Genomic DNA, 14,680 nt, shown 5'->3' with positions numbered 1-14,680 from the left:
AAAGCAGAGGCCTGGCACGGTCCAGCGCGGGCGAGGCTCGAGAGTGATCTCGGAGGGCTGAGCCAGACCGGTTGTGCGGCGGAAGCCAAAATAGAGTTAAAAACTAGCCGTGACCGCGCCGTGTACGCAATAAGCCGGACGCGGTGAATAAAAACCAGCTGTGACCGCGGTGTGCAAAGGAAGCCACCGACGTGACGAGGACCGGCCGCCGGACCCAAGGAAGGGAAAGCAAGGGTGAGCCACCTCACGTATGTGTGCTCTGGGGGGGGGGGGGATAGATCGGTGCAGTAGGCAGGGTGTACGCACAGAACCAGGAGTTTTCCCGAAAATGTTGTAAATTTTTGTCATTTATTCCCCCCACAATAAAGACACCCACCTCAACCCACCGGTTTCAGAACTTTCGCCCGTAGGAGTCCCTCAGCCCCACCCCCTCTCTTCCCTATTCCCTGGGGTCCCGGCGAAGGGGATGTGAGTCGTGGATCATGCGGCATCCCCCAAGCTGGGCTTCCCTTCCCCATACCTGTCTCCCCTGGGGACCCGGCGATGCTGGATGTGAGTCGTGGATTCACGCGGCATCCGCAAAGCTGGGTTCCCTCTCCTACACCCTCGCCCTGGGGGACCCGGCGATGCTGGATGTGAGTCGTGGATTCACGCGGCATCCGCAAAGCTGGGTTCCCTCTCCTACACCCTCGCCCTGGGGACCCGGCGACGCAGATGTGAGTCGTGGATCATGCGGCATCTGCTAAGCTGGGCTCCCCTCTCCCCTTCCGACCCTTCCGACCCCTGACCCAAACCCCCTCCTCCCGCCTCGTATGACCCCCAACACACGTCTCGGCAGCTCCCCAAGCACGGGTTCACCCGCGCCTCGATCCACCCCACGGGTGCGCTTTCGCTGCGAACGGCTCTCCCCTTAGGTCCTCACACAACAAATTTTGCTGTGGGGAAGGACCGGGCCCTGGACAGACTGAGAAGCTGTACCTTGGCCTGAGAACTTCCTTACAGATGGCGCCCGAGCAGGGGCACGAGGGGAGAGTCGGTGAGCATAGGGAATAAGTGAAAAGCAGTTAGAAGTGAAAAGGGAACCAAGCAGCAGCCAACAATTAAAAGGCAAGACCCACAAAAGCAAAACGGCAAACGATGTTTAGGAGCCACGGATCAGGAAAAGCAGCAGGAGAAAAGGAGGGAAAACTTAAAATCAGTGATCAGCAGCCAAAAATCAGAGTCCCGGCAAATAGCCAGCACCAATCGTTGATCCCTCGACTTATGTACAGCTGAGACTGGTTTCTCTAATACCCCCCAAGCAACAGCCGCCGGCACGTGTCCCAGACGCGACGGCGAAAACCACGCAGCCAGCCACCTACGCGCCAGAAAGAGACGGGGAGAGACGCGAAAAACCACGCAGACAGCCACCTACGCGCCAGAAAGAGACGGGGAGAGACGCCGAAGACACAGCACCGCGTGCCGGGAGAAAATGGCCGCAGACGGCGCCTAAAACTTTGGCACGCGACGGCGACAAAGCGGCACCAACGACAGAGTAGCAAAGCAGCAGCAGCGGCGCAGCGGCAGAGCAGGAAAGCAGCGACGACAGAGCAACGAGGCAGCGGCAGAGCGGAGAAGCAGCAGCGACAGAGCAACGTGGCAGCGGCAGAGCGGAGAAGCAGCAGCGACAGAGCAACGTGGCAGCGGCAGAGCGGAGAAGCAGCAGCGACAGAGCAACGTGGCAGCGGCAGAGCGGAGAAGGCGCAGCGACAGAGCAGCGAGGCAGTGACAGAGCAGCCAAGCAGTGACAGAGCAGCCAAGCAGCGAAGCAGCGGTAGAACAACGGAGCAGCGGGGGACAGAGGGCGATCGCAGAGGAGCAGCTACATGGCAGAGGAGCCCTCGGCCACAAAGCCATGGCCACGCCACGGCCAATATAAGGCGGAGCAGGAACACCGGTCGAGACAGTCATTACCGAGCAGTCGGACAGTTGTTACCGAGCAATCAGACAGTTGTTACCGAGCAGTCAGACAGTCATTACCGGGCAGTCAGGTAGTTGTTACCGAGCAGTCACACAGTTACCACCGAGCAGTCAGACAGAACCTTTTTCGAGTACCGTGCCACGTGCCCTTCGAACAGGATCCCTCACCCAGTGCTGTGTATCCTAGTACAGGATCACCGATCCAGTACCGTGCCGCGTGTCCTTCGAACAGGACTCTCCACCCAGTGCCGCGTATCCTAGTACAGAAGCCCCAGACCCAGTACCGTTCTGATAAGGACTCGTACCGGTGCCCCGATTAGTGTACCAGGATCGGGATGAACATCCGCTGGATAGCGTCCCGCAGGAAGGACGAGCTGCAGAGCCTAGCTAAGGAGTTTGGACTAGGAGAAACTGGGACTGAAGAGGACCTACGGAGCCGGATCACCGCATTCATCGCACGCCCTGGGCACCCCGAAGCCGTGCAGGCAAGGCTGGACGAATTGGCTACGCACTTTGGGAACATACCGAGCCCCAGGGACCACCGGAGTCCAGCCACGTCACCCGGGCCAGAGAGCCAGACGAAGATGAAAGACAGCAAGGAGGGACTAAAACTGCGATTAATTGTACCCGAGCTGCCCAGCACGAGCCAAGGATCCACCCACGGATACCGCGAGTCAGCAACCGAGACACCGGCCGCCCACGACGAGCAACCACAACGAGCTGCCCAAGGACCACTCCAAGGAACCAGACCACAGGCGTCCAGCAAGAACCACGCGCCAGGACCCACTACCGCTGGACCCCTGGCCACGCCTAGCCACCAGACAACCACGGAAGGAGAACATGCACGTCTTACTCAGGGACATCGGGTCTCACGCCCCGGAGGGGGTGAGATCTCGTACTCGTTACTGGCGGACAAACTCCGGAAATGGGGATTTACTTTCGACGGCCACGCGGACCCACTGGCGTTCATCGAAAGGCTCGAGGAGCGAGTGGAATCATACGGCGGGAGCCCAGAGCAGTTGCCGCGAGCCATCTCCGGTCTCCTTACAGGTAAGGCAGAAGGATGGTTCCGAACTTTTCAGATGCAGGGAAAGAATCGGAAAGACTTTCGGAAAGAATTCCTAGAATTCTTCCTGCCCCCCAGATACTTCCAGCGGCTGGAAGACACCATACGAAGTCGGGAACAGAAGCCCGAGGAATCCTTCCGGGATTACCTTATCGAGTTGCGTCTGATGATGCAACGAGCCCAGTATACTCGGGAACAGGAACTCGAGCGGATCTACGAAAATCTCCGTCCGGAGTATCAAGTGTACACGCGCAGACAAGATTTCCTATACCGGCAATGGAACCAACCCACAACGAGGCAACACACACGAGACACCCGGGAAAACCGAGATCGCCAAACGAGGAATCGGCCAGGAGCAAGAGCAGGCGATCGATGTACAACGAGCCTGCCGGAACTGCGGGGAAAACGGCCGTTTCAGTGGTGCGTGCACAAACCGACAGAAGCTGCTCTGTTGGGAATGTGGTGTAATGTCTCCTCTTCCAGGCTGAGGTAAGCTCAGTCCTGTCCAGGGGTCTTCCTACAAGAAATTTGTAGTTCGCTGGAACTCCGAAAGGGGGGGTCGGCTCGTCTTACTTGGTGGACGTGAGGGTCGAGAAGAAAGGCGCGGAGCGAGGCACACCTGCGTGGGTCGAGAGAGAGGCGGGCGCAGGGCGAGGCACACCTGCGTGGGTCGGGAAAGAGGGGTCACAGGGCGAGTCACACCTGAGGGGGTCGAGAGAGGGGCGCAGGGCGTGTCACACCTGCGTGAGGGGGGGGTTTCGAGGATTGATCGGGGGTTAGTGGAGGTGAGTGTGGCTCGCTGGCTAGTAGTTGTTGGTGACCGGGGAGGGGTTTGGATCCCCAAAAATGACTTACACGGGGTTGGTTCTCGTTACAATAATGATTTATTTGCTTGCTAGTTACACAGGTAATTTGTTACATTGAATATTTTTTTTGTTGTTTCGTCACGTTGCCGGAAGGATTCTTAACTAGTTGTCACGCGGGACAACGTCTTTACTCGGCCCGGGTCTCCGCGTAAGTGAAGTCTGCTCGGCGCTTGCGCGCTCGGGAAAACTTCGCTGCCGCCGATCTCTAACTTATCAGTATCTACGTGTCTTCGTCTTCGTCGGCTTCGGATTGGCTGCCGCTTCGCTGAGCGTCCCGAAGCCGCGAAGGGAAGGGGCGGGGGGTCTTATCGGCTAGTCTGTGCTTCGGGAGCTTAAGTTTAGAGGTGGGGGTAATGTGTTGGCCCGGTGGGGAGTTGTCACCGGCTAACGGTTCGTGTCTCGGGTGCTTATGGCTAAACGCGGGGTAATGTGTTGGTGTGGGGGGCGTTCTTACCGGCTAATTATCAGTGCTTCGGGAGCTTTTCGTTAGAGGTGGGGGTAATGTGTTGGTACGAGAATGTGGGATTGGCTGTCGTGAAACGGTAGGCGAAACGATATGGGGAATGAGTTTCTTTATTGGTGGTACATTTATTGTATGCATTCTCTGTTCTTAAGGCTAACGATATATTTAAGGGAAACTGGAGATATAAAAAGGGGAAAAATGAGGCGGTGACGATCCCGCGATGTAGCGCGCTGTGACGAACCTTCTTAAGGTTCGTTACACCCCCCCCTTTCTTCCGGGAGGAGGTCGACGCAGACAGGCGCGGCCCGGGATCGCTTGTGGACCCGGTAGCACTGATCCCAGGACCAGCTTCGGAAACGGAGCCTCTCCACTTCCAGCAGCCGCTGGTGTATCTCCTCGATGAGGCCCGCCGGTAGGGCCCGGCCTGGGATGTTCACCTGCCAATCTGCCACCGCGATTACCCACTGGGTGGGCTGGTTCAGCTCTTCGATCAGGGAGAAGTCCGCTGGACTTTGCCCCTCCCGCGTAGATTCGTCTTGAAGAAATCGTAGTATTTCATCCAAGTCGCAGTCCACCAGCAACTCGTCTTGTCCTTCCTACTCCCCAGTTTGGGGGGTCGGCGCCGTCTCCTCCGCAACGGGTTGTTTTACCCTCCGTAGGGTCATGGTGGGGTACCCGCTGTCCGGCCCCGTTTCCCACTGCTCCTCCGGTTCGGTCAACTCCGCTTGTCGAACCGGAGCGGCGTTTCCCTCTTCTGTAGCCCCGGTGGGCCATTCAGTGGGAGGGCCTTGCGCTGCCTCCGCGTGGGGCGCTTCGGCGTGCGTTGGTGTGGTCGCCGCTGACCCTTCTGGAGGATTGGGGCATCGGGGAGGATCCGATGCGGGCGTTGGCGGTCGCGCTTCGGCGTGCGGGGGCGTGGCCGCCGCTGACTCTTCGGGAGGATTGGGGCATCGGGGAGGATCCGATGCGGGCGTTTGCGGTCGCGCTTCGGCGTGCGGGGGCGTGGCCGCCGCTGACTCTTCGGGAGGATTGGGGCATCGGGGAGGATCCGATGCGGGCGTTGGTGGTCGCGCTTCGGCGTGCGGGGGGCTTGCCCTGGCTGGGGCGGCCGGTTCGGAGCGGTAGTCGATTGGTTCCGCGGCTTCTCGGAATGTCCTGAAGAACGCGTTGACATTCCGGCCGGGAGGGACAAAGACGTCTACGGACATCTGGTGGTTACGCGTGACGCGTAACCCCCATGGCGTGACCGTGTGGTGAAAGGTCTCTGTTTCGGCTATGAATTGCCGACCGTAGGGTTCCTCCTCTTCGCTTTTTCCGTCGTCGTATTACGCGTTGTATGGTTTTGGTATGTAACGCTCCAGCCCCCTCTCGGGGCGGTAAATGCCACGGCCGGTTCGGGGATCGCGGCGCTGGTGATAACCGGCGTCTTCAAACTCCTGTTCGAACATCGGCGCGTATGATGGCGTCACTGGTTCCGGGAAGCTGTGCTGGCTAGAACCGGCATCTTCGAACTCCTCTTCGAATGACGGTGACCCTGGCTCCGGGGAGCAGGGCGCGGCTCGTCGTTTATTAAAATCGCCTTGCTCGCTCGGAGTTCGGAATCTGACTTATTTCTTGTATTTCTAACGTCATGCATTTCCCTCCGCTGACAGCGCGACTCACGGGAGCCGGCGTCAGCGGGCTTGCAATTCTGTAATCTAAGCTATGGTAAATGGATCCGTGGGACGATTATGGACGTTTGGGGCATGGGTTTATGAATGTGTGTAATGAGTGTAATGCATGAATCTGCCGAATTGACAGTTATATATTTTTTTTCGTTCTTTCTTTATTTTCTTTTTTTTTTCTTTGGATATTTCATTTTCGTCGTCTTTTCCCTTCGTAACTTTCGTTTTACGGGCAGCGCAGCTATGCGTCGCACGCGGGCTCCGATCGGATTTCGGGCGCCGATGGGCCAGGTGTAGGGCCAGCTCTTATCGCTGGGCTCGGCCGGCCTCTGGGCATGTATCGCCGCGGGAAGGCTATGCGACAGTACCGTGCGCCGTCTCTGTTGTTCTGGCCGGTTCGTCATTGGCCGGGGGTAACGGGGGGCGGCCTCCACGTCTCGTGCTGTATGCTCGTTCCGAACGCCTTGGGATTTGAGGCGGCGGTATAGCACCCAGATGATGGCGCAGAGAGGGATGGCGACGACGAGGGTGAACAAATAGGAGGCGGCGCTCCTTATCGTCACCGTCTCGTTCAGGTCGTCGATGTAGTTTGAATTTTGTAGGCTTAACTCCCGTGGGAACGGCAAGCTTAGCTTTTCCTTGTGTGCCGTTACGTTTATTCGAGTCATCGCCGGTACCACTGCCTTTCTTTTGGAGTCGCCGAGGTGATTCACGTACCAGGTCCCGTTAAACGAGACCCGGTGGGAATACGTAACTAGGTACGATCCCGAGATTGCTTGGGTGGTCCCCGCCTCATCTACAACGGTGAACCTTGCGTCGTTGACGATGATGGTGCCGTGGTCCACCACGACGATCGGATCCAAGTGACCGGGCGAAGTCGCGCCATGCGCGACGGACCCGGTCACCATCTGCTGAGCGCAGGTGATCCCCTCGCGTTCTCTGCAAAACGTAGCGCCGAGGGTGGCTTCGCAATCCCCGATGCTGAGGGTTTGGGGCCCGCATTCTGCCACGATGTCTCCCTCGCTGAAATCCAGTATCTTGTTCTGATGTTGGATCGGGAAAATAAGCATTTTCCTACAGACCAGCTTCGGTTGGGGAAACTTGATGAGAAAGTGGAGTAGGTCTGCGCTCTGGAAGACGCAAATGTTTGACACTTCTAGTAGCTCCACTAGGCTGATGTTAGCGAGGTGTTGCTCGCCCAATTCCTTAATGTCAGCGCCGTCCAGAAGGGCGGGGCTGATCACGTTGATCTTGGCAAGGGTTAAGGCCAGGATGAGGTCTTCCAGATCCGTTATAATGATCCTGTTCCGGGCTATTATGGCTTCGGCCCGGTCGGCGTTGTCCTCCTTGGCGATGTGGTTCACGAGGCGGGTCAGCTCGTTGATCCGGGTTTGAATCCTGGAGTTGATTTCGTTTTGGCCACGGCTGGACTCCGCCAGCTGCTTTTGTTGGAATTTGACCTGCTCCCAGTCGTCGTAGTCGGGCGTTCCGGCCACTACCTTCAATTCTGTTCCGAGCAGGTTTATACTCCTTGTTCCCCGATGGTGGACCCTTAGCGTGGCCACCAGGTTCTTGATGTGGTCCAGGTCGGCTGCTATCACTTGCGCCATCCGGTCTAGGCTAAACAGCTCCGCGGCTTGTTCCGTTTCGGCGACGTAATCTTCGTATGAAGTCACGTTCGTAGTGTGGTGCAGGTATCCGTGGTTGGCCCAAATGATGGCGTCCCCGTCCGCTATTGGGATATAGTCCGCGTTAGTGTAGTCATTCAACTTGACCAGCGCGCGCGTCGAGGTTAGCAGAGTGAGGAAAATCAGTAGGTCCTTCATGTTGTGTGGGTTTTGCGTTATCTTCGGATGCGTTTGGGTTGGGATCGATTCGACCGTTCGGCTGTGGTGGCGGAATGGCACTGATCGGTGATGGTGGGGTCTCGGCCTGCCGGAGACGCTTGTCGCGGGCTACGCCCTCGGTCGACCTAGTGTCGGTACTTTTCGGGATCCGGGCAGTCGTCGCTTGCCTCGCTCGGGTTTTCCCCGGCACGGGCGCCTCTTCCCCCCCTTTTCGTTTCGTTTCAGCCGGTACCTGTGCCCCTGTCGTGGTCCGGCGCTTGTTCGGCGGTACCTGGGTCGTCCGCCTCCCCGGCACGTTCGTCGGGTTCGCGGTCGTGGAATTCTCTCAGATCGTTGATGTTGGCGACCTTCCGTTTCCGGCTGCTCGGGTGCTGCAGCTGAACGATGTTTGGCGACGGGAAACCCTTCACGCGATAGGGGCCGTCAAATTTAGGGGCCAGTTTTGCCGCGAAGCCTTCGGCGACGTTTGAGAGGTGATGCTGCCGTAGAAGTACTAGCGAACCGATCGCGGGACGCCACTGTCGTCGGCGAAGGTTGTAGTGCCTCCCTTGTTCTTGGCTGGCCCTTTGAATGTTGTTTCTGACGATGGCGAACACTTCTTTTAGCCTGGCGGCCTTACCCCTAGGAGTTTCCTGGGCGCTTCCCGTCCCCGGCGTGACCTCGTCGTATAAGGCGCCAGGCAGTCGGGGCTCTCTTCCGTGTACGAGGAATGCCGGGCTGAAACCGGTAGTCTCCGAGACGCTCGAGTTGATCGCCAGCGTCATTTCTGGCAAGAGTTCGTCCCACGTGTTTTGGTGATCGTCCACGAATTGGGCGATCATCGTCTTCACGGTCCGGTTTGCCCTTTCCGTCGGGTTCTCTTGCGGACAATAGGGCGCGGTGTGTTGGATTTCCACGCCGGCGGTGTGCAGGAAGGTCTTGAACGACCGACTGGTGAACTGGGAGCCGTTGTCACAGACAAACAACTTCGGAACACCGAAGCTACTCAGTATGCGTTCCCTGAAGCTCGTTCGAGGCTAGCCGTCGTTGCCTTCTTAAGGGGCACCAGTTCGATCCATTTGGAGAAGGTGTCAAAGAAAACTAGCAGGATGGCGTTCCCCCGTTTGGATCGGGGTAACGGTCCGACGAAGTCGGCGCACAGGGTGGCGAAGGGTTCCTCGGCCTTGCGAGTGAGCATCCTGCCCACTGGCTTGCGTTGGGTAGCCTTGAACTTCTGGCAGCTCACGCAACCGCGGATATATCGCCTCACGTCGCGATAAAATCCCGGCCAATAATACCTCTGGGATATCCTCGTGATAGTTTTTCGTACGCCGAGGTGGCCTGCCGTCGGTTGGTCGGGGCACTCGCGGAGGACTCTCGCTCGGCAGTCCTTGGGCACACGGAGCTTCCACGGCACGTGGTCGTCATCGTCGGCTCCGTGCCCCAGGTTTCGGTAAAGCTGCCCGCTTTCGTACGTGTAGTCCGGGTATTTTTGGGGCTCGTCGTAAACTTGTTGGATCCTTCTTCTGAGCGACGGGCAGGTCGTGCCCTCTTCTTCGACGCGTGAAAGGGATTCCAAAGGTTGCCTGGAGAGCGCGTCGGCGACCACGTTCTGGTTGCCGGCCCGATAAAGTACGTCGTATTGGTACTGCTGCAGCTCCAGCGCCCATCTCGCCACTCTCCCGTAAGGGCTCTCAAAGGTGTTTAGCCATTTCAGCGCGAGATGGTCGGTCACCACGTCGAACCGGTATCCTTCCAAGTAACAGCGCAATTTCCGGATTGCCCATATGACGGCCAGGCATTCCTTGTCGGTGGCCGAATAATTCTCCTCTGCCTTGAAGGCGCCGGCTGACGTAGGCGATGACGCGTTCCTTCCCTTCGATCTCTTGGGTGAGGACCGCGCCCACACCCACGTTGCTCGCGTCGGTCTGCAGGGAGATTTTGACGTTGAAGTCCGGGCAGGCGAGCACCGGGGCGGTGGTGAGTCGCACTTTGAGTTCGTCGAAGGAGTCCTGTTGTTCCTGTCCCCATGCCCATGCTCTCCCCTTCTTTAGTAGCAATGACATCGGTTGCACTATGGTGGCGAAATTGGCCATGCCTATGCATTGCCGCAATTCCTTCAGGTTAGTGGGCGGTCTCAGGTCTTTGACGGCCGCTATCTTGTCAGGGTCGGTATGAATGCCTTCCTCGCTGACCATGTGACCCAGGTATTTTATGCGGCGCTGGAAAAATACGCATTTGTCTGCGTTGATCCGCAGATTGGCCCGGCGCAGTCGCGAGAAGACTCTCTTGACGTTGCGCAAATGTTCCGCTAAATCCTTGCCGACGATGACGATGTCGTCCAGATACGCGAAAGCGAAGGGTTCCATGTCTGCGCCGATGACCGTGTCGAGGGTACGCTGGAACGTGGCTCCCGCGGAATGTAACCCGAAAGGCATTACCTTCCACTGATAGAGGCCTCTTCCGGGCACCGTGAGCGCCGTGGCCTCCTTACTGTCATAAGCCATCGGTATCTGCCAGTATCCATTCTTCAGATCCAGCGTGATGATGAACCGCGCGTTTCGGAGTCTTTCCAGTATATAGTTGATCCTCGGCAACGGGTATGCGTCCGGGATCGAATGTTCGTTTATTTGTCGAAAGTCCACACACATGCGCCACCTCCCGTCCTTTTTGCGGACGAGGGCAATGGGGCGCTGTGGGGACTTCGCGAGGGCTCGATCAGGCCTTCTGCTATCAGCTGGTCGACCTGTTCGTCGATGATCCGACTCATAGCCGGGTTTTTTGGGTAGTACCGTTGCTTTATGGGACGCTGGTCCCTCATAACTATCGTGTGCTCCGTGAGGTCCGTGGTCCCTCGGAGGCCTGCGAGCTTCGGCAGCTCTTCGTCCAGGAATTCCTGGATTTGCGGCGCCACGTCTGGAGGCCAGGGGTCGGGGACTCTTTCTGGCTCCTCTTCGCTTAGCCGGCTGGTTCCGGGAGCGGGGGTCTGGTCTCGGCCCTCGGGGAGTATGGTCATGTCGAACGCGCTTGGCGGTTCGATCCCACGAGGGTACTCCCTCATATTAGCGTCCACCGGGGTAGTTTCGGGTGTAGGCAGGGCATTTTCGGGACTCCGGCTGAATACATGGGTCGTGTCGTATTCGGCGTGATGCACGAACATGCGGGTCTCGATGACGCCGCTAGTACTAGACCAGTGGCTCGTTCGGGTGACGCAGATTTCCGCTCTGGTGCCTGCTATTGTGAAACCTTCGGCGACGCGGGGAGGGTGGCTCCGGCAGCGCCCCGTGGCGTTGGCGCTGATGAGTTGATCTCCGGCCACGGGCGCGTCGGGGCTCCGGTCGGTGTCTCGAGTGGCCGTTGCTCCTATTCCCGGTTCTCGGCTGGGAAAACTTCGGGAAGTAAGGACGATTTCGGATGTGGGAGTTTCCGTTATCGAAAGGGCTGCGTTACCGCGCTCGCTCGCCGGGGCGGCTAACGTGGTCGTTGTATTCAGCGCTGGGCCGCTGGACGATCGTCGCCGCCGTGGGGGTTCGATCGTTGCTCCGGGCTCTCCACCACTCGTCGAGGACGTTGGATCGGGGGTCCTGGTGGGTCTGTTCGCGTCCCTCGTTGCCTTACCCGAGATTTTGCCCTGGTTGGATGACCTGGGGTCAGGGCGTTCCGTCGGGGTCCTGGGCTTCGTGTTCCTGATTCCTTGTTTGCGTGGCGTATCGTTCGTCGCCTTGGGTTTCGTAGGCGCGTGTTCCGGGGTGTGCACCTGGCTGGCGGTAACTATCGGTGTATTTGTCGCGAGGCGACTGTCGCGGAGTTGGAGGAGGGTGGTGCCACACTGTATCGTTGTTTCGATGGCGCAGAGGAAGTCCATCCCCACGATGACCTGCTCTAGCATGTTTGGTAACACTAGGAGCGGTATCTGTACCTCGCGCTTGTCCAGTTTAACGAACGCCAACAGAATTTGCGTTACTTCGCGTACCGACCCGTCTGCCACGCTTCCCTGAGGCCGGCGTCGTTGCCGAGCTGCTGGGCGAGGTTGGCGCTGACGAAACTCCGGGACGCCCCGGTATCCACAGTGGCCTCTGTGGCCCGTCCTCCTATCGTCACCCTCGCCACTGTCCGGCCGTCCTGTATCTGTAGTGGGTGGCTTAGTTCTGGGTTTGGGGGGGCGTCGTTCCCGGCTGTTCCCGTGCCAGTCGGGGACGCTGGTCGTTTCTCGACGAGTCTTGGCGGCAGCAATCGATGGTCCTTACGCCTCGCTTACCGCATTCCCAACAGAACAGGATAGAGGGGTTGGTGCAAGGCATGGCCGGCTTCGCCGCAGCGGCGACAGGCCATCTGTGGTTGGCGATGGGGGTGGTGACCATGCGGTGAGCGACTTCCGGCGCTGGAGTGTCGGGTCGGTTTGACGATGGTCTACTTGCCGGTCCTGCCGTGTCCCATTGGGGCTTCCGAAAGGAGGTCCGGTTTGCTTCGACCTCGTTTTGCGTCTGGTGCGTCGTCGGTCTAGTGTATCTTGGGCCGGGCCGAGGGGCAGTGGGAGCGGTGGGGTTATTCCGCTCTTGGATGGATTCGAACTCCGTAGCCAACATCGTTAGTTGGCCAAACTTCGCAGTTCGTGTCTTCGCACGTACAGTTGATATGCCGGCAGAGTATTATCATAAATCCTGTTGAGCTCTTGGGCATCATCGTACCCGGCGTGGTGCATGAGCAACCTGAGCTCGATTATGAAGTCCTTGAATGACTCGCCCGTCGCTTGCTTGCGGGCTCGGATCTGATCCTCTAACTGTTCGAAATACCGCGGCGGGAGGAAAAAGGCCAAAAATTTTTTCCGGAAGTTGACCCACGAGGCGCCTTGCAGCCTGCTGGTGCGGAACCAGCGGTTGGCTCGGTCGATAAGGATTTCCGCCATAGCTCGAGGCAAGTGGTTGGTGTCTATCCCGTACGAAAGCGCGCGTTCTTCCAACAGCTCGATGAAAGACAACGGATCATCCTGTCCGTCGAATTGGATCCCCCACCTCCTAATCCGTTCCGCCATCTGGGCAGCTTGACTGTATCGATGGGCTTCCAACGCGTCGTTACCTCCCCGGGGTCTATCGCTTTCAGGGAGGAGCCTCCTCATGAGTGAGAGGCGGACCTCTGGGGACAGGGGTCTTGGGGGGCGGCTGCGGTCACCACGATGGGTCACTTCAATTCGTCCCCGTCGTACTCACCTGATTGTTCCCCCGTATAGGGCTCCATGCTTCTCTTGGTCGTTGCGTCGCTGTTCCTACGGTCTGGTTGAGCGTCCGGGATCTTGAGGTACTGTGTTCTCTTTTCTTTTCACTGTCACTTAGTACACGTACGTAGACTCGTTCGCGATCCTCACCGTTAGAATTGTGGGGATTTGAGCACGGTTACGCGCCGCGGTAGTGGGGTGGGTTTTTTTCTGCGGTCGAGCGATCGGCCGCGTATGCACGTAGGCATACACGCGGGGGGTTATCTTTCCCCCTTTTTTTTTTTTGTCTGTCTCTTGCACTCCTGACTGCCGTGAGTTTTCAATCCACGAACCCCTCGTTAGAGTTTCCTTCGGGTCCCTGCTCGGGCGCCACTTGTAATGTCTCCTCTTCCAGGCTGAGGTAAGCTCAGTCCTGTCCAGGGGTCTTCCTACAAGAAATTTGTAGTTCGCAGGAACTCCGAAAGGGGGGGTCGGCTCGTCTTACTGGGCCGACGTGAGGGTCGAGAAGAAAGGCGCGGAGCGAGGCACACCCGCGTGGGTCGAGAGAGAGGCGGGCGCAGGGCGAGGCACACCTGCGTGGGTCGGGAAAGAGGGGTCACAGGGCGAGTCACACCTGTGGGGGTCGAGAGAGGGGCGCTGGGCGTGTCACACCTGCGTGAGGGGGGGGTTTCGAGGATTGATCGGGGGTTAGTGGTGGTGAGTGTGGCTCGCTGGCTAGTAGTTGTTGGTGACCGGGGAGGGGTTTGGATCCCCCAAAATGACTTACACGGGGTTGGTTCTCGTTACAATAATGATTTATTTGCTTGCTAGTTACACAGGTAATTTGTTACATTGAATATTTTTTTTTTTGTTTCGTCACGTTCCTGGAAGGATTCTTAACTAGTTGTCACGCGGGACAACGTCTATACTCGGCCCGGGTCTCCGCGTAAGTGAAGTCTGCTCGGCGCTTGCGCGCTCGGGAAAACTTCGCTGCCGCCGATCTCTAACTTATCAGTATCTACGTGTCTTCGTCTTCGTCGGCTTCGGATTGGATGCCGCTTCGCGGAGCGTCCCGAAGCCGCGAAGGGAAGGGGCGGGGGTTCTTATCGGCTAGTCTGTGCTTCGGGAGCTTAAGTTTAGAGGTGGGGGTAATGTGTTGGCCCGGTGGGGAGTTGTCACCGGCTAACGGTTGGTGTCTCGGGAGCTTATGGCTAAACGCGGGGTAATGTGTTGGTGTGGGGGGCGTTCTTACCGGCTAATTGTCAGTGCTTCGGGAGCTTTTCGTTAGAGGTGGGGGTAATGTGTTGGTACGAGAATGTGGGATTGGCTGTCGTGAAACGGTAGGCGAAACGATATGGGGAATGAGTTTCTTTATTGGTGGTACATTTATTGTATGCATTCTCTGTTCTTAAGGCTAAGTAACGCTGCCCTGGTGGACATCAATGGGAGAGCATTTGCGGCCACCCTCGACACGGGAGCCACACGATCCTTCATCAGTGAGCGGCTGGCGAAGGAGATAGGGACGACCGAGAACAGGCGAGAGGTGAGGACCAGAATCCGCCTGGCAGATGGAACCAGGAAGGAGATCAACCAAGCGAAAGTAGTCACAGTGCGCCTGGATCAGCAAGAAACACAGGTATCTCTT

The 14,680-nt window shown here is 58.0% G+C and overlaps 1 protein-coding gene across 1 annotated transcript; it reads right to left on the bottom strand.

Annotated features, from left to right (window-relative positions):
• Positions 1–4,950: 4,950 nt before the first annotated feature.
• LOC117194922 (proline-rich receptor-like protein kinase PERK10) lies at positions 4,951–5,562 on the bottom strand. The gene has a single exon (XM_033399387.1). The coding sequence runs from the start codon at positions 5,560–5,562 to the stop codon at positions 4,951–4,953; it is 612 nt and encodes a 203-aa protein (XP_033255278.1).
• Positions 5,563–14,680: the final 9,118 nt, after the last annotated feature.

The sequence above is a fragment of the Drosophila miranda genome (assembly GCF_003369915.1).
Source record: "Drosophila miranda strain MSH22 chromosome Y unlocalized genomic scaffold, D.miranda_PacBio2.1 Contig_Y4_pilon, whole genome shotgun sequence".
NCBI lineage: Eukaryota > Metazoa > Arthropoda > Insecta > Diptera > Drosophilidae > Drosophila > Drosophila miranda.
This window is presented reverse-complemented; position numbering and strand designations above follow the sequence as displayed.

Bases quoted from the DNA above. Each gene is read 5' to 3' on its own strand.
- LOC117194922 (XM_033399387.1), bottom strand. From the start codon at position 5,562: ATGTCCGTAGACGTCTTTGTCCCTCCCGGCCGGAATGTCAACGCGTTC.